We start from the raw sequence: 25732 nt of genomic DNA on the forward strand, positions 1-25732 counted from the left end.
ATATGGTTTATGTAGCGCTGTGCCTGGGTAATCCTTGACGAGTGGACAGTGAATGCAGAAGCAGGGAGGTGATAATCCCTTGTTTCAGCATTGGATTCAATTGTATCTGCATCCTGAGGACGCAGATACAGTTGACACCAAGACAAACTACCGGCCTCCCGGGACAGTGGGACACCGCCTGGAATCCGGGACTGTTCCGCTGAATTCGGGATGGTTGGGAGGTATGGCACTGTTGCCTTGCAGCACAAATTTTGTGTTAAGTCAATTTTACATTAAGGAAAAAAACTTAGAGGTCCAGCACACGATATGATGTGAAAAAATACAAAACTGTTTATTTAAGTCAAAATTAAAACAAGGAATTAAAAAATCCCGGGAGAGAACACCTACGCGTTTCAAACTTTTCAGTTCTTAATCATAGCTACTCTCTGATGTATAGAGTCTGCTTTTATGGACCAGTTATTGGGAAAAACAAGGAGTGCTTAGAATTAACCTCTTCAAGTTGTTTGGTTATTGGGTACATAGTTTCTTTGCACATTTTTAGCAGCATACTAAACAGAATCACAGAATCAAATTTGATGTTAATAAATATACTATGAAAATATTCTAAACAAATTTCAAACGAATTTGTATCGAATTAGATGTTAATGAATATATTATGAAAATATTGTAAACAAATTTCAATCAAATTTATACTATTGGATATGTATTGGATCAGTTATATCATTTGGACTTTTAGAATATCTTTTGTCAATTTTAAACTGTTACATGTCACCTCACTGCTTTGGTGGTATTGCAAAAATATGTATTTAATATTTTATGATATTGTAAAGAAAATTGTACGTGAAGGAAATATAATTCCAATAGAATTATTATCAATAGATATACATTAAGTCTGATCTATAATTTAAACCTTTGGGTACCATAAAGGGTTAATTGCTTGATTTGGCAGCACATTCACCCTTTGTCTCACTATCCAAGCACCTGATTTATAAATGGACTAATTTGTGAAAAGACACAACTTTCCATGAGACAGATAAATAGATTGTATTTTTTGTATCTTTTAATCTAAAGAGGTGAGTACATATGCATATAATATAATAGAATGCTTCACTTACACTGTTTATTCAATTGTTTGCATTGTACTTTGTCTCCTTTTCTGTGATTCTGTTTAGTATGCTGCTAAAAATGTGTAAAGAAACTGTGTACCCAATAGCCAATCAACTTGAAGGGTTAATTCTAAGCACTCCCACTTCCTTGTTTTCCCAATATCTGATCCATAAAAGCAGAGGTCGCGAGGGGGGGTCTGTGAGAGAGAGAGAGAGAGACAGACAGAGACACACACACACCTTACCTGCAGTGCAGCCGGTCTTCATAATGGCGCCTGCTATCTCCCTACAAACCAGCTTCTCTGCAGGGTGGCTCTGAACTGCGCCTGTAGCTGCCGTATTCCATCTGTGTATGTGTCGTTAAGAGACACATACACAGATTAAATAAAACATGGCAGATCCCAGTACAGTAAGAAAGTGTTAATAATTTTTTTTTTTTAATAAAGTCAATATAATATTTTATTAAATAAAAACAAATAAATTATTTTTTTTAAAAAATCATGACACTGTCCCTTTAAATAAACAGTTTTGTATTCTTTCACATCATATCGTGTGCTGGACCGCTAAATTTTTTTCCTTGGATTTCTACTTCGCTCTCTTGCTCGTGCACCGAATAATCATGGAATGTGGCGTTCTTACTTGAATGAGTGGTGAGCGGACCAATTTTTCTTGAATATTTTTTTATTTCATATTAAGGCTATATTCACTTTTGTGTAAGAGCTACCCCATTGACTTATAATGGGGTCAGTCAGAATTACATTAAAATTGAAGGGAGTAGTGTTGCGCTTTTCTTGCCATCAAAGTGAAAGAACTCCTGACAGTGGCTCAAAACTAAGGTCCAAATGGTAGTGTGAACATAGCCTAACAAATAAAAAAATGTGATCAAGTTGCACCCATGAGGGTATGTTCACACGCAGTGTTTTCAGGCGTATTTCGGGGCGTTTACGCCTCGAAAAATGTCTAAAATAACAGAAGCTGAACGCCTACAAACATCTGCCCATTGAAATCAATTGGAAAAACAGCATTTAGTTCATATGGAGCGTCTTTTTACGCCTCTGTTTTAAAAAACGGAGCGTAAAAACACACTCCGTAAAGGCCTTGTTCACACAGAGTTTTTTGACGAGTTTTTTGGAGCGGAAACCGCTCCACAAAACTCGTCAAAAAACGCCCGAAAATGCCTCCCATTGATTTCATGGGAGTTGGACGAGTTTTTTTACAGCGAGTAAAAAAACGCGTTGCGATAAAAAGAAGCGACATGACCCATCTTGAGGTGGTTTCCGCCTCCAAAACCCCATTTCAATGAGTGAGAAAGGGTAAAAAAAACACCTTGACGCGTGTTTTGACGAGTTTTTGTGAAACCACTGTGCAAAAAACGTCTGGAGCAGTTTGCCCGTAGCACTCGAGCGAAAAACGCGACAAAATCACGGCAAACGACGTGCAGGAAGGACAAAATCTGCATCAAAATCCCAAACGGAATTTTGAGGCAGAATTTTCGGTTCACACAGAGTTTTTTGCTGGAGGAAAATTCTGTCTCAAAATTCCGATTGGGATTTTGATGCAGATTTTGTCCTTCCTGCACGTCGTTTGCCGTGATTTTGCCGCGTTTTTCGCTCGAGTGCTACGGGCAAAAAACTCAGCGAAATACGCTTTCTCTGCCTCCCATTGATGTCAATGGGAGGTCAGAGGCGTAAACGTGCGAAGATAGGGCATGTTCCTTCTTTCTCCCGCGAGGCGGTTTTACCACTCGCGGGAGAAAACCGCCTCCGCCTCCCATTGAAACCAATGGGAGGCATTTTCGGCCGGTTTTTGACGAGTTTTGCGCGCCAAAGAGCTTGTCAAAATACTCCGTGTTCTTGAGGCGTTTTTTAGAGCTGATTTTCCATTGAACACTATGAAAAACACCTCAAAAACCACCTCAAAAAACGCCTGAAAAGAAGTCTCAAAGGAAGCTCCAAATTAGGCTATGTTCACACGGAGTATTTTGCAGGAGGAATATCTGCCTCAAATTTCAGTTTGGAAGTTTGAGGCAGATTTTCCTCTCCCTGCACGCCGATTTTCGCGCCGTTTTTCGCCCGCGGCCATTGATCGCCGCAGGCATAAAACACAGCGAAATACGCTTTCTCTGCCTCCCATTGAAGTCAATGGGAGGTCAGAGGCGTAAACGCCCGAAGATAGGGCATGTTGCGTCTTTTTCCCGCGAGGCAGTTTTACTGCTCGCAGGAAAAAGACGCAGACGCCTCCCATTGAAATCAATGGGAGGCATTCTAGGGCCGTTTTTGCCGAGTTTTGCGACGCGGTTTCCGCGTCAAAAAACTCGGCAAAATACTCCGTGTGAACATAGCCTTAAAAGAAGCTTCATTTTCAGCTTCAAAAACGGCTGAAGATCAGAGACTGTTTTCCCTAAAAACAGCTCCATATTTTCAGAAGTTTTTTGTTAAGTGTGTGAACATACCCTCATACGGTAAAGGCTTTAGCAGCCATGACAGGTGCAAACCATGCAGGTGGGGCAATATGACAGGTGTACAGGGGTAAATCTAGGGGAGAAGGTAGACACACATATTATTAGCTAGGGGGTGGGGGGGTCACACCTGGCTTAACCTTAGCTGATATAGGTTTCCTAATCATTTAGGAAGAGTGCAAAGGCATTTAAATATAGACCTAGCAACTTTGCAGCATCCTGAACAGGAGTGGGTGTTGAATAGCACTTAGCGGGGACACAGTTGTTTTCTGCAGTCAGTTTGAAAGTTAAAACAATTGATCATTATGGCATATAAAAATACATACAGAAAAAAAGTGTGTGAATGTGTGCTTCGTCATGTGCATGACTCGTTATGTTGTTTCTGAGCACAGTAATTCAGTTTAACAATTACAGAATATTACTTTACTGGCATATTTGTAGTGCTTCATGTCACCTGATTCTGTGCAGTGATCCATAGCGGAAGCACTCCATTGTCCCACCATTCTGACATATTTTGAGTTCTTTTGTAAGAAATCTTTTGAAGGGTTTCAGTATTAAACATCAAATTGTGGATAACGCCATGATCTTCAATCCAGCGGCCTGTAAGATTCATAAAATTCAGGTCATATGATGATACAGTAGGCAACTTTCACAAGTTGTAATAAAACAGGCAACTCAAGTAGGTGGTTGAGCAGTCTTACATAGAGCATAATTAAATAGAATTATAATTTTAATGCTTGGAAATTGCATTGTGATATAATTTACTGTAATGAAAATGTGTAACTTGCTTTGGGGGAAATACCAATTATAAATCTCATAGATAACAAGTTCAACAAAATAAATTATCTGCAGTGTGATCAGCAGATTTAATGTGTGAATACATCTGCCCGAGGTTATTTGGAAGCAGCAGGAAACTAAAGAAACTGTGAAACAGTAATAGGGATGGTTTTAGTAGGAAATATGGTCTGATTGGCTTTTCTTGTGAAACCCTGTAGCTCAAGATGTTATCTATAGTAATTCAGCATTTTTTTTTAAGTAGCTCATTAAACCATATAAGTGCCTAGTTTTATAGGGATAGATCCAAAGGGTGCAATTCCTCTTTTAGAATGCGGCAGGTAGAAACATTACTGTTAAAATGAAATGTTCCCTGTGTGTGGATCTCCTTTACAGTAAATGAAAATTCCTGCCTTGCTGGAAAGCTCCGACCTAGAAATTGTCTGAGACTGACTCACTGCCTATGTTATTTGAGATGAGTTTTACAGTGTTCACCATGTGGTAAAAATCCCATGTTAACTTTATTCTGCGGGTCAAAATGATTACAGGAATACCAAATGTATACTTTTTTTGATGTAATACTACTTTTGAAAAAAAAAAAGTTTTGTGTCGCCATATTCTGAGAGCCATACATTTTTATTTTTCCATCGATTGAGCGATGTGAACACTTGTTTTTTGCAGGGCAAGTTGTAGTTTTTATTGGTACATACAAGTCCATGTTTTATGGGAAACAAGGTGACCAAAAACCTGCAATTCTGTTTATATTTTTACAGTGTTCACCGTGCAGGTGAATAATTTTATATTGTAATAGTTCTGAATTTTAAGGACGCGGTGATACCAATTATGTTTTTTTATTAATTTTTTACATAACTTTTGGGGAAATATGGTAAAAGCTTTTTTCTCTAACTTTTATTATTTTTGTAGAACCGAAACGTCGCTCACTTGAGGTGAATAAATCCACCCCGTTTCATCTACTCTGAAGTCCTGGTGCCGTTACTGCGTTCTATGGTTGCTCTCTATTCAATTTGGGGAATTGATTCATCCCCTGGTGACGAGCACATGGCCTGATATATAGGTATGTTGGAGTGCTGTGTTCATCTGTATCTGGACTCTAATATATATATATATATATATATATATATATATATAGAGAAAAATGTAGAGCGTAGTAACGGCACCAGGACTTCAAGGTGGATGAAAGCAAAAGTGGATTTATTTCACCTCATCACAGCAACGTTTCGGTTCAACAGGAACCTTTCTCAAGCCATAGTAAACTGAATAAAGTGTCAAACATTTATAGGAGGAGCATACATCAATTGGTAATAAAACAATTGGCAGATGTGTTTCTCTCTGCCTTGCTATTTATTGGGACTATTTGATATCCTTGTTTGGAGTGTTTAAAGTTCCCTTTAATAGAATATTCGTAATATTCCCATTGATATTTACAATCATATCATATTTAGACAATATGACATGTAGATTTAGTTCTCTACCACTAGGGGGTCGTATATTACATCAGCAGCTTTGCATCTTGTACACATTTGTATTTGCTCTAGCCTTACTATCTGTATAGGCGATTGAATATCTGCATAAATTCATTATGGATGGACAATTGAGTCCAATGCATTGTGTCGATTATGGTCTAATTTTGGATATTGTGTTATTTTCGGACATCCTTAGGTTTTGAATAGCTTAGTTCCGGCTGGCGCATGCGCAGGAGCGTTGGAACGCAAGCTCCGTCGTGGCGCGTGCGCAGTAGGAACCTGCTATCTGATGCGTTCCACCGGATGTAAACATCCGGTTTGGGCGCCATCTTTGGACATGCGTACTAGACGCACACATGTGTGTGTCGGACGCATTTGTCATCTCTTCACAGATTGAATGATTTACAGTGAGTACATTGGTGCTTTATTATAATTAGCTTCTGCCTGCTTCCAATTATCGGAAATTGCCCTTATTTATAGTGTTTTCTTGTAATTATCACTACATTTTGTATGTATATTCTATTGCTTTTGTATATTTCACGGTGGAAAAGTGATCTGCACTTTATGAAATGTTTTCATTCAATACTGGTATATGTTTTGTACATATTTTGATGGATTTACACATGTAATTGTTTTATTACCAATTGATGTATGCTCCTCCTATAAATGTTTGACACTTTATTCAGTTTACTATGGCTTGAGAAAGGTTCCTGTTGAACCGAAACGTTGCTGTGTTGAGGTGAAATAAATCCACTTTTGCTTTCATCCACCTTGAAGTCCTGGTGCCGTTACTACGCTCTACATTTCTCTCTATTTGGATATTGGGGAATTGATTCACCCCCAGGTAACGAGCACATGGCCTGATTTGTTGCATTTGGAGTGCTGTGTTCATCCACCCTGGACTGTATATATATATATATATATATATATATAAAAACGAAAAGAAGCAGGACCGTTTCAGTTGTATAGGGTGCAAAGTCCTCATCCGGATATATGACGAATTTCCCTAAGTACCCAGCAAACTCCAAAATACATGGCAGCACTCCAAGTTCAGTGAAAAATTAGGATCACTTTAAAGAGGCTCTGTCACCAGATTTTGCAACCCCTATCTGCTATTGCAGCAGATAGGCGCTGCAATGTAGATTACAGTAACGTTTTTATTTTTAAAAAACGAGCATTTTTGGCCAAGTTATGACCATTTTTGTAGTTATGCAAATGAGGCTTGCAAAAGTCCAAGTGGGTGTGTTTAAAAGTAAAAGTCCAAGTGGGCGTGTATTATGTGCGTACATCGGGGCGTTTTTAATACTTTTACTAGCTGAGCGTTCTGATGAGAAGTATCATCCACTTCTCTTCAGAACGCCCAGCTAGTAAAAGTATTAAAAACGCCCCGAGGTGATTAAAGTGATCCACATTCCATCTGCCCCAGGGAAGACAAACATCATGTATGGTTGATCTGCCGCGATGGATTTATACCCAAATTAGTTCAGAGTGCCTTCCACATGGGATGAGTGGGCCCAGAGATTGCCATGAAAAAATTTGCCAGACCATAACACTGCTACCACCAGCTTGTGTTCTTCCAGCAATGGTTGCAGGGTGTTTGTTCTCTGATGTTTCTCGCCTGACAAGCCAGTGTCCTTCCGTTTGTTGAAGCAGAAAACTTGACTCGTCAGAGAAGGCAACCCTTTCCCACTCATCGGTGGTCCAATTCCGATACTGCCGTGCAAATTAAAGCATTTTTTTCCGATGCAACTTTGTTAGCACAGGAGCAGTGACCATCTGTCTGTTTCGGAGCAGCAAATGCAGTAGGGTTCGCTGAACTGTTGTTTTAGACACACGTATGGTAGCCCCCTGGTTGATTTTCACGGTGAGCTGCTGTAGAATGTCATTCGGCACCCGCGCACCTTCATAGCCGACGTTCACCTCTCACATCAATGGCACGTGGTGCTCCGTAGTTTCCATGTCAGTTATTCCCAATAGTGGCATTAGTCCACTCACGATACATTTTCATCACAGCAGCAAAAAAACAGTTCACAAACTGCACTGTTTGAGAAATACGGCCACCCTTGGTCCGAAAGCCAGTAATCATCCCTTTTTGCAAGTCTGATAAATCGCCCCTTTTTCCCATGGCAGCAACAAGTGATATGTGTTCAGACAGCCAATCACACCTATCGTATATACCTTATATACCCACTAAGCCAGCCCATGACACATCACTTCCTTCATGGGCTACGTGCTGCCGACGTCAAAAGCAAGAGGTGGGTATAATAATGTGACTCGACTGAGTTTATATATATACATATATAATTTTTTTTTTACTAGTCCGTCTAGGGGACATGAACTAGCGATCATTGGATCGCTTGCAAAATATGCTGCAATACTTATTGTAGCAGGGCTTAAAGAGGCTCTGTCACCAGATTTTGCAACCCCTATCTGCTATTGCAGCAGATAGGCGCTGCAATGTAGATTACAGTAACGTTTTTATTTTAAAAAAACGAGCATTTTTGGCCAAGTTATGACCATTTTTGTAGTTATGCAAATGAGGCTTGCAAAAGTCCAAGTGGGTGTGTTTAAAAGTACAAGTCCAAGTGGGCGTGTATTATGTGCGTACATCGGGGCGTTTTTAATACTTTTACTAGCTGGGCGCTCTGAAGAGAAGTATCATCCACTTCTCTTCAGAACGCCCAGCTTCTGCCAGATCACGCTGTGACGTCACTCACAGGTCCTGCATCGTGTCGGCACCAGAGGCTACAGTTGATTCTGCAGCAGCATCAGCGTTTGCAGGTAAGTAGCTACATCGACTTACCTGCTAACGCCGATGCTGCAGAATCAACTGAAGCCTCTGGTGCCGATGTGGCCGACACGATGCAGGACCTGTGAGTGACGTCACAGCGTGATCTGGCAGAAGCTGGGCGTTCTGAAGAGAAGTGGATGATACTTCTCTTCAGAGCGCCCAGCTAGTAAAAGTATTAAAAACGCCCCGATGTACGCACATAATACACACCCACTTGGACTTGTACTTTTAAACACACCCACTTGGACTTTTGCAAGCCTCATTTGCATAACTACAAAAATGGTCATAACTTGGCCAAAAATGCTCGTTTTTTAAAAATAAAAACGTTACTGTAATCTACATTGCAGCGCCTATCTGCTGCAATAGCAGATAGGGGTTGCAAAATCTGGTGACAGAGCCTCTTTAATAAGAGCAGAAGTATGATAGACCTGGGGTGCCTTCATTAGGCCCCTAGACTGCCATGAGAACCATCAGCACTCAGCGATCATGTCGCTGGGGGCGACAGTCTGTCGGAGATGGACGCCTCCTCTTTCCAAAAGCTTGGATGCTGCAGACGCTATTGATATAGCTGAAAAGTGTCCTGGTCCCCTCCATTACCTCTCCCAATGGGCTGGGGGTCTCTGGAGTGCCCCCAGAGAAAACACAAGCAGCAGCCCTGGAGGTGCGGCCGCCATTTTAATAATTCCGTCTGGAGAGTTTTCCTGATCGGGGAAGATGCTGCATACAAATAAGAGGCGAGACGACAACCGGATTATATTACCTTTGTGTCCCAAATGCCCTTTTTATAGAGCTAGCGGCAATACACACTGCTTACTCCTAACCCACTTCTAAAGCCGTGGAGATCGATTTTCGGCCTACCCCAGTTCGTTTTAATGGACAGTAACAGAAACAGCATAAACTATTCAAATATACCTACATAGAAGCACACGATCCACCATAATGCATCAGGTGACTCTTCTGTCAACACAAACGTTTTAGTCACAAGCTTCCATAGTGAATTTATGCTCTGGTCAACTACTTTGATACCCCCTGTTTGGCTCCATAAGCAAAGCGAGAGTTCTTCAATTGAATCGCTCACACTATACCTGTTCTACGTATGATTCTTCAAGCTCCATGATGTAACTAAGTTCACTATATTTATGACTCCTATACATTGCATTCCTATGCTCTCAATTCACAATGGTTAAGTATGGCGGTGGCCCTCCTTGGGACGACGGCTCAAACTCTAAAACACAAGCTGCAAGAGGTGAAATAGAAACATTTATAAAGAACTCTCCTACGGCAAGTGCTGTAAACAAATCTAACTCAACAAAATCTTCCCAAATTAAATAGATAAAAGACACAGAGGGAGAACAAAGCGATACAAATGAGGACAGTAATATTTTACCTATTTCTCGTTCATTTCTGCAACAAGCTCTCCGCAAACCACTAGACCCTATAGCTAGAGAACTCCAAGATATCAAACAAGATGTTAAGCACATCGGAAATAGAGTTGGAGCTCTAGAAACAATACAAGCCTCTAAATGTGAACATACAACAGCAACTACGGAGAATTTTAAAACGTGCCAGAAACTCCTGAATTCACTCTTTGATTACTTATAAGATCAAAACAACAGAGGGCGCCAAAACAATATTCGCTTGAGAGGCATCTCAGAGGAGATCACCCCTGAATCTCTCCCATCCACTGCTAAACAAATCGCTTTGGTACTACTGGGAGATACCAATTCAGATCCGATGATAATAGAAAGAGCACATCGATCACTGAGAGCTCTTCCAAAGCTGAATGAGCCGCCTAGATGTTGTCTGCCGTATCTTGCACTAGAAAACCAAAGATGATATTCTACGCAAGGCAAGCGACAAGGGTCCCAAGTGCGCTTATTACTTTAAATAAAAGATGCCTACTGAAACCACTCACAGATGTTCTCCGTTCCAGACAGATTTTGTATAGATGGCTTTTTCCTTTTGGTCTGGCGACTATGGTAGAAGGTAAGAGACATATCATCAGACATCATACAGATGTACGCGGGCTGCTAGACTAATTGGAGATCCCACATCTTCAGATTCAAGATTGGTCCATGGTTCAGGACTTGTTCTACTTACTGACAATCCCCATGACAACTCCATGGTCTTTGGCAGCATCTGAGAATTAAATCTAAGAAGCGCTCAGGAAAACTCACTCCGAAACATCTGCTTCCTGAAGCCACCTGAAAATCAGGAATGCTTTATTTACTTCATGCATATCCTTTGGTTTGAATATGTGAATTCATTAACTTGCTTTTTTTTCTTATAACGTTGTAAGCTGTTAATTTTCGTATTCTCTGTATATTTAAGGCCAACTTTGGTCAAATATGTATTAAGTATAGTGTAAAGGGTTTGCTAGACACAGGTTCTGTGTCGACTCCCGGGGTTAATCAGCCTTCATCAGCTCCAAGGTCGGCTAGAGTGACGCGATCTGATACCACTCAGGCTTGCAGGCTGAGGAGAGGGAGAACCTATCACAGCCTGGCCTGACGGTTCTAGCTCCCGCCGTTGGTCTATTTATACCCTCACTTGCAGCATGTTCCTTGCCTGTGATTCCCTTGTTTCCTGGCTCTGCTATTCCTGCTATTTACCTGATTGACCGCTGTAACATTGACCCTGGCTTGCCTGACTATTCTCCTGCTCTGTTTTGCTACTACGTACTCTCCTGGTTTGATTAGGCTCGTTCACCACTGCCTGTTGCTCACGGTTTTTCCATGGGCAACTGCCCCTACTTCTCCCTTTGCTTCTGTGTGCCCTTGTCTTGTGTTGTCTGTCTTGCACTTACTGACCGTAGGGACCGTTGCCCAGTTGTACGCTGTCACTTAGGACGGGCCGTGCAAGTAGGCAGGGACTGAGTTGCGGGTAGATTAGGGCTTACCTGTCGTCTCCCTACCCTGATTCATTACATATAGGAGTCATATGACTTATGTCAATACACCATGACACAGATATCGTGTTCAGCGAACAGATATCCCTGGGGTATATATGTTATACTCCAAAGTTTCTAAATCCTCTCTCCCCCTGGTACACGAGAATTCAAATATGATATTCGTTCCAGTCCTGAAGAGTAAGGGTATGTGCACACACACTAATTACGTCCGTAATTGACGGACGTATTTCGGCTGCAAGTACCGGACTGAACACAGTGCAGGGAGCCGGGCTCCTAGCATCATAGTTATATACGATGCTAGGAGTCCCTGCCTCTCTGCAGGACAACTGTCCCGTACTGTAATCATGTTTTCAGTACGGGACAGTAGTTTCACGGAGAGGCAGGGACTCCTAGCATCGTACATAAGTATGATGCTAGGAGCCCGGCTCCCTGCACTGTGTTCGGTCCACTACTTGCGGCCAAAATACGTCCGTCAATTACGGACGTAATTAGTGTGTTTGCACATACCCTTAGGCCACCTCACACTCCCACTCTAACAATGGCAGCCATTAGGATCTCCTCCTATAATGTAAGAGGTATGAATTCCCCTATTAAAAGGGGCCAAATACTAACTTATCCTCAAAAAGGAACATATACACATTTGTCTTCTGCAGGAAACACATTTTAAAAGTAGTGCTTTCCCTACCATGAATAGTAATTATTTTTCCAGATGGTTTCATAGTGGATATCCTACTGGCGCATCTAAGGGAGTTAGTATAGGTATTTCTAAACATCTACCCTTCCCTTTGGTAGATGTTGAAGCTGGTACAGAGGGTAGATACGTTTTTCTTAAGTGTATTTTGGGTTCCCAGAAAGGGACAATTGGGAATGCATATGCTCCCAATTCTAATCAAATACATTGGTTAAAAAAAAAGTATAACTAAATTTACCGACTGTCCCGTAGGACCAGCGCACGCACATGAATTTAATATGTAATTAGCCCACACTCACTCTGGACTATAAGAAGGGCCCTGCCCCTTCCCTCATTGCCTGAGTGTTGTTGTGTTCACCCATGTTAGTCTTTGCAAATGGTCCCTTAGAGTTTTCCAGTTCCTAGTGTTCCTGTACCAGCTACCTGTATCCTGTATCCCATGCTACCTTGTTCCTGTGCCATAGAGAATTGGAGTTGTATTGTACCATATACTACGCCTGCTGTGTTACACCGCGATGGGTGTCTGCCTGCTGCCAAGGTCCCGTCCGAGCCTACCCATCGCTAGTTCAAGTTTCAGACTCGTGTGACGATGCATGGCGCTGTCTGTCAGCAGATAGTCGCGCTTCGCGTTCCTCGTTCCTCTCCAGAGACCGAGAGGCTGCCATGCGAGCACGCTGTGTACTTAGCCGAGACTCACGCTGGGCAGAAGTTGCTGATGCGCGAGTTCTGGCCTGACATTTTTGAACTGCAGTAAGTGTCACCTCATAATCTTCTTCAGATTGTTGAGACCTAATTAGTCTAATTATTTTTGTATTTCTGCTATATTGAGAAATATTTGATCTTTTTCTGGAAGGCATTTACTCTCTTGAGAACGAGAGGCCGCTGTCCGAGCCCTTTAAGACAACCAATCAGATTACAGTTTTTTGAGGCAGCTAGGTGCATGAAAGCAGCGAGTGGATTGGTTGCTTTATGTCTCTTCTATGTGTAATATGCGAGAGAGAGAGAAAAGACCACGGCGCCACATAGTGCAGTTCAGTAAGGTAGGCTGATGAAGGAATGAAAAAACCATGCTCACCATAAAGCCATAGGTATTGCGCAAATTATATCCACGGGTGCTGCTGCCAGATCCGGACCGGTTTCCAAAGGTAACCGCTGACGTATGATAGGTAGATGTAGAGAAAAGGGGATCTATAACGGCGCTGCTGCGTGGTCCAAGTTGGTGGAGAAACGAGTAGTCTCTTCCAATAATGATGAATATTTTATTGCGATAGCAACGCGTTTCGACGCCGAACTGGCGTCTTCATCAGGCATAAAATTGTGTTAAAACAAGCTGGTATAAATACACATCACTGGGTAATGATTGGCCCAGTTCAGATGAAGCAGAAAATGGAGAAAAACCGCCAAAAGCTGGCGGGTCAAAGTTCATAATAATAATACCATGTATGCTCACGGTGCCTATGTTGTAACATTATTAACAATAACAAACATACGTACACATCCTCAGTCACCAACGAAAGTTTTCCAATCAGAACATTTCTTAATTGCGGCAGTTCATATGTCGTTTATCTAATTGAATACCCATGTCAACTGCAATACATAGGCAGGACCACCCAATGCCTGCGAACCCGGGTTATCAACCATCGTTTCAATGTTAACACTGGCTTTCTGAAACACAGTGTATCCCGCCACTTTGCCCAAATACATAAATGTCAATTTAATTAAATCAGAATCACTCCTATTGAACACATTCATCCAGACGTCCCAAACAGGTTCAATAAGTTGAAACAAAGGGAAAACTTTTGGATATTCAAAATGAACACACTACATCCAAGAGGCCTGAACGACATCTCAGAGTCATCTTTGGACTAGCCCTATCAACATCAATCAATCCTTTATGTATGCCCTACTATGACCTTCTAGTTAATACACTAAGACGCTATCACACCACTAGAGAATCACATGATATTCCTATTGAAATCTACCGAACAAATATACAACAAAGACAATATACTTATATAACACCCACCAACCCATGCTTATTTGTTTTCTCTAGACGACGTTACCCAGAGATCCAAAATCAACATTCCTATGTTTTAAAAAAAATAAAAAAATAAAACCCTCAGTGCAAAGCCATCCGAAAGTTTCCATCTCATGGTCCCACGTAAATCTTGATTCCATAAAATATCAATGTCATTATTAATACCTATATTCAGTATCAACAAGACACCTTTAAAAAGATTACCCTACTCTCTTTACATCAACTCAACTCTTAGTCGTTTATAAAAAAGAAAAATTCTTTTAAATCAAAATTGTTTTTAATATAATCTATTTTTCTATACACATAACTAGAATGTCCTTTTATTACTTACATGCCCGCAGCAGCTGGTTTGCTCATCCTTCTCTTCAATGACGTTTCACACGAACCCCTGCGCTTTGCGTGGCACCATGCGTGCCACCGTGCGTTCCACCGCATGCGTTCCACCGCCCTACTTTGGTCCGCCTCGGCTTCCGTAGTTGAAACGATCTCCTTGACTACGGCCCATGTTTACTAAAAGAGTCGTATTCACTGTGCCAACTGACACTTTGAATAAACAAAATACAAAACATGGCTACGATAATGTTATCAATATCAGATGGGTAAATAAATCCTTGTCGTCCACACTGCGAGCACAACCTCCTATATATAGAAACGGTTGCGCTCTCGTACCTGCAGCAAACTCCGATCTGACACATATCACTTTTTAATATCCCCCGTTCTGCATTTTTACTTTTTACTTATCTACATGTCCCTCTTTCCAATGTCTAATCATACTACAAACTGCATACATGGTATTATTATTATGAACTTTGACCCGCCAGCTTTTGGCGGTTTTTCTCCATTTTCTGCTTCATCTGAACTGGGCCAATCATTACCCAGTGATGTGTATTTATACCAGCTTGTTTTAACACAATTTTATGCCTGATGAAGACGCCAGTTCGGCGTCGAAACGCGTTGCTATCGCAATAAAATATTCATCATTATTAGAAGAGACTACTCGTTTCTCCACCAACTTGGACCACGCAGCAGCGCCGTTATAGATCCCCTTTTCTCTACATCTACCTATCCTATGTGTAATATCCAATACAGACAAATGTTGGAACTGTTGTCCATAGCAACCAATCAGATTACAGTTTAGATTCTTGTGAGGCAGCTAGGAGAATGAAAGCAGAATCCTGACGACCTGTTTATTTTATCTCCCTTCTATGTGTAAGAACCAAAATAAACAAATGTTGGAACTTTTGTGCATAGCGACCAATCAGATTGTAGTGTTTGTTGTTATTGTACTAATGCAATGTAAATACATTTTTGAAAACATTAAATTTGCATATCTTCTGATTAAGTGAACCGATTGCGATGAAATAAAAACTAAATGTTACTTCAAGTTTACCCCTATGTTTTCAGTATTTTTTTACGTGATGCGTGCACAAACAGACAAAAATTCCAAATATTATCTTAATGCATTCTATCACTTATCATTCATCCCCCCAATTTTTTTGGAGCTGTTTTAAATAGAGTTTATAAAAAAACGGCCCCAAAAACGTCCCAAGAAGTGACCTGTACTTCTTTCTCGCGGCCGTTTTTTTCAAAACGGAAGCGTAGAAAAAATGGACTGTCGAAACAGAACGCCGTTTTTGCCATTGAAATCAATGGGCAGATGTTTGGAGGTGTTCTGCTTCAGATTTTTCGGCCATTTACGGCCCGAAAAAAAGGCCGAAAATAGGCCGTGTGAACATACCCTGAGTGTGCGGATGCAGTCTTTATGGCAGGAGACAATTGTAGCATTAAACAGGTAACGTTTCTGTGGTACTTACAGCAGAGCAAGAGTAATCTCGCGAGATCACGCTGTAAATGACAGGTTACAGGGAGATTACGCTTTGCTCTGCTGTAAGTACCAAACAAACGTTAATGAAGTGTCGGGATTGTGAATAGACATCCCGTCCTGACTGGAAGGAATGTCTATTCACGATCTAAACACTTCAGTAACGTAAATATGTCAGTGTCACTATGCGCTGACTAAATGAATGGGGAGAAGTGCATGACGTTGTTTGGTCAGCGTCTTACACTCTGTACAACGCCCACTTGGTCTAAAGTAAAAACACGCGCAGTTGGGCATTAAGAAAGTAATTAGCATAAAGCTAAAATCGCTCATAACTTGGTGAAAATAGATTGTTTTTCTAAATAAAAAGCACTACTGTCACCTACATTACAGCACCCATCTCCTTATGTAGGAGGTAGGCCACTTATAATGTGGTGACAGAGTCTCTTTAAAAGAAGTAGTGTTATTTATGCTATCCATGCTTCATTGTGAATCTTCCTCTGCTGGTGCTCCTCGGTTCACCTGCTATCAGCTGTTATCCATTTAACCTGTCGTTTGCACGAACTGAAGATTAGTTCTCCTTTTTTTTTTGCACTGAAGGTGCATTGAAGACTACCTGGCTTTGGCGGATTGTCATTAGGGCGGTTCGAGCAGCCGCCCGGGCCCAAGGCTCCCGGGGGGCCCATGGCCGTCCGAACCGCACATGATCGCACGTGCCCCCTCATGCCCGGTGGCGTCGCTAGCACCGGAGGGGGCCCCGGTGCTAGCAGCAGCCACATTCATTTGTATCTTAGTCCTCAGGACTTAGAAACAAATGAATACTATAGGCTGCAGCCAGTCACGTTCGGCTTGCAGCCTATAAGGCGCTGGGAAGACTTCCTGCGCAGGCCGGCGTGATGAGGTACTGCATCACGCCAGTCTGCGCATGTGTCTAGTCCGGAGCATTCACACGCGTCCAGCTGGAGTGGCCGCCACGGGGTAAGGTAAGTAAACTGTATATATTTTTTTAGGTGGGGACTATCGCTGTGTATATATTCGAGGAGGGGGTATTGCTCCATTACACTATATACAAAGGGGAGTGCTGGGTGGCCCTATATACAAGGGGGAGGGTTGCGCTGTGTGGGCCCGTATACAAAGGGGGGAGTGCTCTGTGACACTATATACAAGGGGGAGTGCTGTGTGGCACTATATACAAAGGGGGAAGCGCTGTGTGCACTATATACAAGGGGGAGCGCTATGTGGCCCTATATGCAAGGGGGAGCACTGTGTGGCCCTATATACAAAGGGGGAGTGCTGTGTGACACTATATACAAAGGGGGGAGCGCTGTGTGACACTATATACAAGGGCTGAGCGCTGTGTGACACTATGTACAAGGGGGGGCTGTGTAGCGCTATCCACAGTGGTATGTGTGGCGCTCTTTATAGGGGTGGATTTTTGGCACTATTTACAAGAGGGGGAGGGCTGTGTGGCGTTCTCTACAGGGGGCTGTATGGCATTATCTATAGGGGGCTGTGTGTAACGCTCTCTATGGGGGGGATGTGTGATATCTACAGGGGGCTGTGTGTGGCGCTATCTATGGGGGTGTGTAATATGTACAGGGGGCTGTGTGTGGCACTATTTACAGGGGGCTGTGTGTATGTGGTGTTTTACAGTGTGTGGTATTATTATATTCAGGCGCGCAGTGTTTGGTACTAGTATATTTAGGGGCACCGTATGTGGCACCATGATAACTTTATTTTTGTTTATAGGTGTGGAAATGTTGGAAAAGTGAGGAGCCGAAGACATCTGAGTTGCAAATTCTGCAGAAATGGGTCATGGCTGGGAGAAGTCGCCATGAGCTCTCGACCGGATGGAGAAGAAAAGAGGAAAAAAACTACTAGAATCTGAGACGTCGTCACTTGTGAGTCACTAGATTTATAGAGTATCTGTCACCTCTCCTGACATGTTTATTATAGGAAATCCTTGTATTTCACAAAAAGTCTTTCTGCAGTCTTGGACTGATAGACAATTCCCCTTTTCAGGAGGATGTGTCCCAGCACAATGTGATACTGTCAGTATGTAGGGACACAGCCCTGTGACAAGGGGAATCGTAACACCCATTTCTTAATGCTTGCCAAAAAAGGTAGTGTTAAAAATAGTTACGGCGCGGCAGGGCGGTGGTGCGGATGGGGGGCCCAAGTTTGGGTAACAGCCCAGGGCCCATGGTCTACTTAATCCGCCACTGCTACCTGGCGTGTGATATTTATCCTCTATGTTAAGCCTTAAAGCAGACGAGATTATTTAACAACTTATGGGAAGTGAGTCTGGTTATTTTTTTCTTCCTAGCTGCATATTAAAGTCTACTCACATTGTATAGTGTGATGCTACATTATAACAACGGCTGAGAAGTGAACATAATAGAAATTGCTCTGAATCAGGATTGTCTCACTGCTGCTCCCAGCAAGTTGCCAGCACTATTTCCATCAAGTTGCCATAAAGTTGTCAGTACTACTGCTCCCAGCAAATTGTCAGTACTACTGCTCCCAGCAAGTTACCAGAAACTACTGTTTCCAGCAATCTGCCAGCACCACTGTTTCCAGCAAATTGGCAGCACTACTGATCCCAGAAAGTTGCTAGCACTACTGATCCCAGCAAATTGCCAGTACTACTGCTCCCAGCAAGTTGCCAGCACTACTGCTCCCAGCAAATTGTCAGTACTACTGCTCCCAGCAAGTTGCCAGCACTACTGTTTCCAGCAATCTGCCAGCACTACTGTTTCCAGCAAATTGTCAGCACTACTGATCCCAGCAAGTTGCTAGCACTACTGATCCCAGCAAGTTGCCAATACTACTGCTCCCAGCAAGTTGTCCACACTACTGCTCCCAGCAAGTTGCCAGCACTACTGCTTCCAGCAAGTTGCAGCACTACTGCTCCCAGCAAGTTATCAGACACTAACAAGCATTTCAAGTTTTATGAACTTTTTTTTTTTCTTCTCTGCTGGGTGTTTTATTGTTTGATGCTCCTTTCTATCATCTTTTCTTTGAGTATCCCTAGTTTTTGGAAATTGCCACCTGCCTATTAAGAAGTGCAGTTGTTTAAATTCATGGGTGAAGTCTTTTCGGGTTGTGACCGCCTTTTACTATTGACACTGTCTGTCTTAATGGAAATTAGAATGACAAGTTGTCAAGGAATAATAAAAAAGATGGGCGGTGGGGTATCCCCAGTTAAAAATAAGCAGGCGGAGAAGTCAAGTTTGACGCAAATAAAATGGATAAATATTTACAATCACCAAAAGTCGGGGTTAATGTTAAGGGGGGAAAACTGGACGAAGCCATAATTTGGGAGAGAGTATAAATGCTTCAGTATCAGCTACTAGGCGGGCAAGTGTAAATTTAGGTGACGTGCAGGAGGGAATGTTGGTGGTGAAGCAGAAGATCGAGAGGCCTCCCTTAAGGAAATTTTGTTGGCAATAAATAATTGCAATAAGGATTTTGGATATTATTTACGATAGAGGAGGTTTATATATATATATATATATATATATATATATATATATATATATATTATTTTTTTTTGTTAATGACTATTAATATTTTTTGTGGACTATTAGGGGTATAAAAGATCCAGTAAAACGGTTGGCAGTGTTTAGTGCGATTACAACATATCTTCCAGCGATAATAACAATACAAGAAACTCATTTGACAGTAGAGTCCGTTCAGTTGATTTGTAAAAGTTGGGTGGGTAATGCATATCACTCATGTTATTCGAATTATGATAGGGTGGGGCTTCAATTCTACTGCATAATTTAATCAGATTTCAGATTGAAGATATGAGAATTGATGATCAACGTAGATCTATTTGCTTATATGTGTTGTAAGGGCTGAGGTGTATTATAATGTCAGTGTATCTGCCGCCTATGGCCCCGCTTGCACACTTAGTTAATCTGCAGGATTATGTTGTAGGTAAGCGCTTTGCCCTGTATTCATACTTCATGATTTCAATAGAATATTGGAAGAAGGACTGGATAGATAGTCTATGGTAGCATCCCCTTTGGGGGGTGGTGGTACTAAATTTAAGCGCTTTATTAAAGAGTTAAATTGGATTGATGTGTGGAGGTGAGGAATCCAGGGGAGAGAATGTATTCTATTTTTTTCGAGATCGTATAGGGCAATGTCTAGCATTGGCCTTGCATTATGCAATCAAATAGCTAGTGGGCCATCAGATCATGTGCCTTATGTATAGAGATTGAGACCGGGATGCAAGTAGATCTTCGTTTCTTGAAAATTAATCTTTATTGGTTGACGTTAATAGAGAGTAGGGATTTGCTACTGGAGATTGCCTCATTTTTTTGGGATTAATCTTTTGTCCTTTGATATTTATGTGGTATGGGATACTGTTAAAACTTTGATACAGGGTTTGTTGTACAAAAAAAATGTGTTATTTAAAAAAAAATCTTGAGAAAAGATTAATAAACTAAATAAGGGGAGGTGGAGTAAACGTTTTTGGGATCACCAACGGAGGTTAATAGAAGGAGGTGGGTTGAGGCACAAGGAAAACTTGATCTGTTTATGTGTGAAAAAGCAAAAGCTCAATTACATTTTCAAAAACAAACCCGTTTTCAGGATGCGGATACATCTCCAAAATGGTTGGCTAAGTTGGCACTTTGAAGTTCGGGTAACTCATCGTTGGAGACAATTAGGAGGGTAGATGGCTCAATTACATGTGATACTGAGGAAATGATGAAAGAATGTTAATTATTATAGTGAAGTTTATACCTCTGAATCAGCGGAAACTTTGGAGGATTGTGTTGCTTATTTGGAGCAAATTGCACTTCCCAAATTGTGTGCGGAACAGATAGAACGTTTGGAGGCTCCGATAGATATTGAGGAGATACAGAGAGTTGCGGAGAGAACGGCGAGAGAGAAAGCCCCTGGACCAGATGTCCTACCGATAGAGGTTCTACTCCAGTCTTCAGAAGTATTGTTTCCAATGCTCGTGGATATTTGTGCTCGCTTGTTTGATAGGGGTGAATTACCAGATAGTATGAAGGAGGCATGGATAATCTTGATTCTTAAGCCAAATAAAGATCATTTGGATATGGGTTCTTATAGACCCATATCACGTCTCAATGACGATTATAAGTTGATTGCTAGTATATTGGCTGAGAGATTGGCTGGGGTTTATGGTTCATTGATTCACCCCGATCAGACGGGCTTTATGCACGGTAGGACCACCTCTTGGAATATGCGTAGATTATATCGGAATTTGCAGTGTCAGCCGGAAGAAGTGGGCGTTCGTTCTGTGGTTTCGCTTGATGCAGTTAAAGCCTTTGACCGGGTCGAGTGGACCTACATCTCGGTCGTCCTAATTAAGTTTGGTTTTGGTCTGAATTTTCGTTCATGGATTAGGGTGTTGTATGAGGGGGCTGAAGCAAGGATGGGCATAAATGGGTTGGCATCTGAGATATTCAATCTACATAGAAGGACAAGACAGGGATATCCTATCTCACTCTTTTTGTTTGCCCTTATAATGGAGCCAATGGCTCATGTTATTAGAATTAGATCTGACATTAAGGATATAATGTATGGGTCTGTAGAGGAAAAAATGTGCTTATATGCTGATGATATTTTGTTACTGTTGGGTGAGGCAAAGGACTCGCTGAATAAAGTGATTACGATTATAAAATAATTTGGGCAGTACTCGGGAGTAAGGATGAATTGGGAGAAATATGCTTTTCTTCCTTTGGATGCTACTTCAGATACATTAGCAAATCTCCCCATGCCTTACTCTACCTCATTTAAATATCTGGGTATAGAGATATCGGGGCGAGTGTAGGAGTTTGAGATATTAATCTTGATCCCTCTGTTAAAAAGATTGAGAAATAAGGCCAAGATATGGAGTAAATTGCCCATTTCAAGGGCAACTAGACTCTCATTGATAAAGATGATCTGGCTTTCACAAATACTGTATTATTTGCAGAATTCACCTGTTTGGATTTCTGATAAAGTGTTTATAACCTTAGATAGGATAATAAGAGAATTTGTATGGAAGGGGAAGCAACCAAGAGCCAAAAAACAGTTGCTAAGATTAGCAGATAATTAAGGGTGACTGGGATTACAAGATTTTAGATTATATTATTTTATGTCTTATCTGCAACAATTGAGGGGAAGTAATGTAGAATTGTTAACCCCTTCCCGCTCCTGGACGTACTATTAGGTCATGGTAGCTGTATCGTTCGCGCTCCATGACCTAATAGTGCGTCACGGGAGTAACGCCCGTTTCGGCCATCTTCACGACTCATGCAGGAGCTGTGACCGCTGCTGTCTCGTACGCCTGTCCCCGTACGCTGCTGTCCGATCGCGGTGTCCCCGCTGATTAGCCCCTTAAAAGCCGCGTTCACAGCTTTTTAGGGCTTAAGCTACCATCGCCGGTCTGCTACACGATAACGGCCGGCGATGGTGACTATGGAAACCGGACACCTAACAATGGCGTCCGGCTATGCCATCGACGGAAGCCTAGTGGGTCCTGACAAAGTCAGGACCCACTATGCTTGCTGTCAGTGAGTAGCTGACTGCTCTAATACACTGCACTACGCATGTAGTACAGTGTATTAGAATAGTGATCAGAGCCTCCTGCCCTCAAGTCCCCTTGTGGGACAAAGTAATAAAGTTACAAAAAAGTAAAAAAAAGATGTGTAAAAATAAGAAAATAAAACTTTTAAAAGTGATAAAAGTAAAAAAATCTCCTTTTCCCTTATCAGTTCTTTATTATTAATAAAAATATATAAACAAACAAAAAAACTATACATAATTGGTATCGCCGCGTCCGTAACGGCCTGATCTACAAAATTATTTCATTATTTATCCTGCACGGTGAACGCCGTAAAAGAAAATAATAATAAACTGTACCACAATCACAATTGTTTGGTCACTTCACCTCCCAAAAAATGGAATAAAAAGAGATAAAAAAGTCGCATGTATCTAAAAATGGTAATGATTGAAACTACAGTTCATTACGCAAAAAATAAGTCATCGCACGGCTTTATTGATTGAAAAATAAAAAAGTTCTGGCTCTTAGAATAAGGTAACACAAAAAGTAAATGATTTTTTACAAGTATTTTTATTGTGCAAATGCCATAAGACATAAAAAATACTATAAACATCTGGTATCGCTGGAACCGTATCGCCCCGCAGAATAAAGTGAATATGTCATTTAAAGCGCATGGGGAACGCTGTAAAAAAAATAGACTAAAAAACAATAGTAGAATTGCTGTTTTTTAGTCACCGCACCATTTGAAAATAGAATAAAAACTGATCAAAAAGTTGCATGCACCCCATGAAATCTGCAATGAATTCCTCAAGGTGTCTAGTTTCCAAAATTGGGTCAGTATTGGGGGGTTTCCACTGTTTTGGCACCACAAGACCTCTTCAAACCGGACATGGTGCCTAATAAAAAGGAGGGCTCAAAATCCTCTAGGTGCTCCTTTGCTTCGGAGGCCGGTGCTTCAGTCCATTACCGCACTAGGGCCACATGTGGGATATTTCTCAAAACTGCAGAATCTGGGCAATAAGTATTAAGTTGCATTTCTCTGATAAAAACTTTTGTGTTGTAAAAAAAATGGTATAAAAATGATTTTCTGACAAAAAAAAAAAGTTAATTTCACATCTACTTTGCTCTAAATTCCTGTGAAACACCTAAAGGGTTCATAATCTTTCTAAATGCTATTGTGAATACTTTGAGGGGTCTAGTTTCTAAAATGGGGTGTTTCATAGGGGTTTCTAATATATAGGTCCCTCAAAGCAACTTAAGATCTAAACTGGAACCTAAAAAAATAAATAAATTAGGCAATACTTCGCTTCTTACATTATACTGATAATGAGCCGTGCCCACCCCGAGATGACCCTAGTTTTGATCGTTTGTATAAACGGAGACCCCTATTAGACCGTTTCAGTGCCCGGTTTTCCCAAGCATACACCCCCGAGAAGTGTATTTCTATTGATAAGTCCTTGGTAGATTTTAAAGGGAGGCTTCAATTCCGCCAGTACCTGCCGAGTAAAAGGGCAAGGTATGGCGTGAAGATGTATAAGTTGTGCGAGAGTGCATCAGGGTATACCTACAAATTTTGGATATACACTACCGTTCAAAAGTTTGTGTTTTCCATGAAAACTCACACTTATATTTATCAAATGAGTTGCAAAATGACTAGAAAATATAGTCAAGACATTGACAAGGTTAGAAATAATGATTTTTATTTGAAATAATAATTTTCTAGAATGCTCCATTTGCAGCAAATACAGCATTGCAGACCTTTGGCATTCTAGCTGTTAATTTGCTGAGGTAATCGGGAGAAATTTCACCCCATGCTTCCAGAAGCCCCTCCCACAAGTTGGATTGGCTTGATGGGCACTTCCTGCCCATCAAGCCCATACGGTCAAGCTGCTCCCACAACAGCTCTATGGGGTTGAGATCTGGTGACTGCGCTGGCCACTCCATTACAGATAGAATACCAGCTGCCTGCTTCTTCCCTAAATAGTTTTTGCATAATTTGGAGGTGTGCTTTGGGTCATTGTCCTGTTGTAGGATGAAATTGGCTCCAATCAAGCGCTGTCCACAGGATATGGCATGGCGTTGCAAAATGGAGTGATAGCCTTCCTTATTCAAAATCCCTTTTACCTTGTACAAATCTCCCACTTTACCAGCACCAAAGCAACCCCAGACCATCACATTACCTCCACCATGCTTGACAGATGGCGTCAGGCACTCTTCCAGCATCTTTTCAGTTGTTTTGCGTCTCATAAATGTTCTTCTGTGTGATCCAAACACCTCAAACTTTGATTCGTCTGTCCATAACACTTTTTTCCAATCTTCCTCTGACCAATGTCTGTGTGCTTTTGCCCATATTAATCTTTTCCTTTTATTAGCCAGTCTCAGATATGGCTTTTTCTTTGCCACTCTGCCCTGAAGGCCAGCATCCCGGAGTCGCCTCTTCACTGTAGACGTTGACACTGGCGTTTTGCGGGTACTATTTAATGAAGCTGCCAGTTGAGGACCTGTGAGGCGTCTATTTCTCAAACTAGGGACTCTAATGTACTTGTCTTGTTGTTCAGTTGTGCAGCCGGGCTTCCCACTTCTCTTTCTACTCTGGTTAGAGCCTGTTTGTGCTGTCCTCTGAAGGGAGTAGTACACACCGTTGTAGGAAATCTTCAGTTTCTTGGTAACTTTTCTCATTGACTAGCCTTTATTTCTAAGAACAAGAATAGACTGTCGAGTTTCACATGAAAGCTCTCTTTTTCTAGCCATTTTGAGAGTTTAACCGAACCCACAAATTTAATGCTCCAGATTCTCAACTAGCTCAAAGGAAGGTCAGTTTTATAGCTCCTCTAAACAGCAAAACTGTTTACAGCGGTGCTAACATAATTGCACAAGGGTTTTCAAGTGTTTTCTAATCATCCATTAGCCTTCTAACACGGTTAGCAAACACAATGTACCATTAGAACACTGGAGTGATGGTTGCTGGAAAGGGGCTTCTATACACCTATGTAGATATTGCATTAAAAACCAGACGTTTGCAGCTAGTATAGTCATTTAGCACATTAACAATGTATAGAGTGTATTTCTGATTAATTTAATGTTATCTTCATTGAAAAAAACTGTGCTTTTCTTGCAAAAATAAGGAAATT

At 41.4% G+C, this 25732-nt stretch overlaps 1 protein-coding gene across 1 annotated transcript in view; it reads right to left on the bottom strand.

Moving 5' to 3' along the window:
- LOC142656614 (ectonucleotide pyrophosphatase/phosphodiesterase family member 7-like) overlaps nt 1-25732 on the bottom strand; it is an 82109-nt gene that overhangs the window by 40980 nt on the left and 15397 nt on the right. The window contains exon 2 of the mRNA XM_075831540.1: nt 4019-4164. Coding sequence (XP_075687655.1) covers nt 4019-4164 — 146 coding nt within the window. The remainder of the gene's footprint in view (nt 1-4018; nt 4165-25732) is intronic.

This window comes from Rhinoderma darwinii, chromosome 6 (genome assembly GCF_050947455.1).
Source record: "Rhinoderma darwinii isolate aRhiDar2 chromosome 6, aRhiDar2.hap1, whole genome shotgun sequence".
NCBI classification, from domain to species: domain Eukaryota; kingdom Metazoa; phylum Chordata; class Amphibia; order Anura; family Rhinodermatidae; genus Rhinoderma; species Rhinoderma darwinii.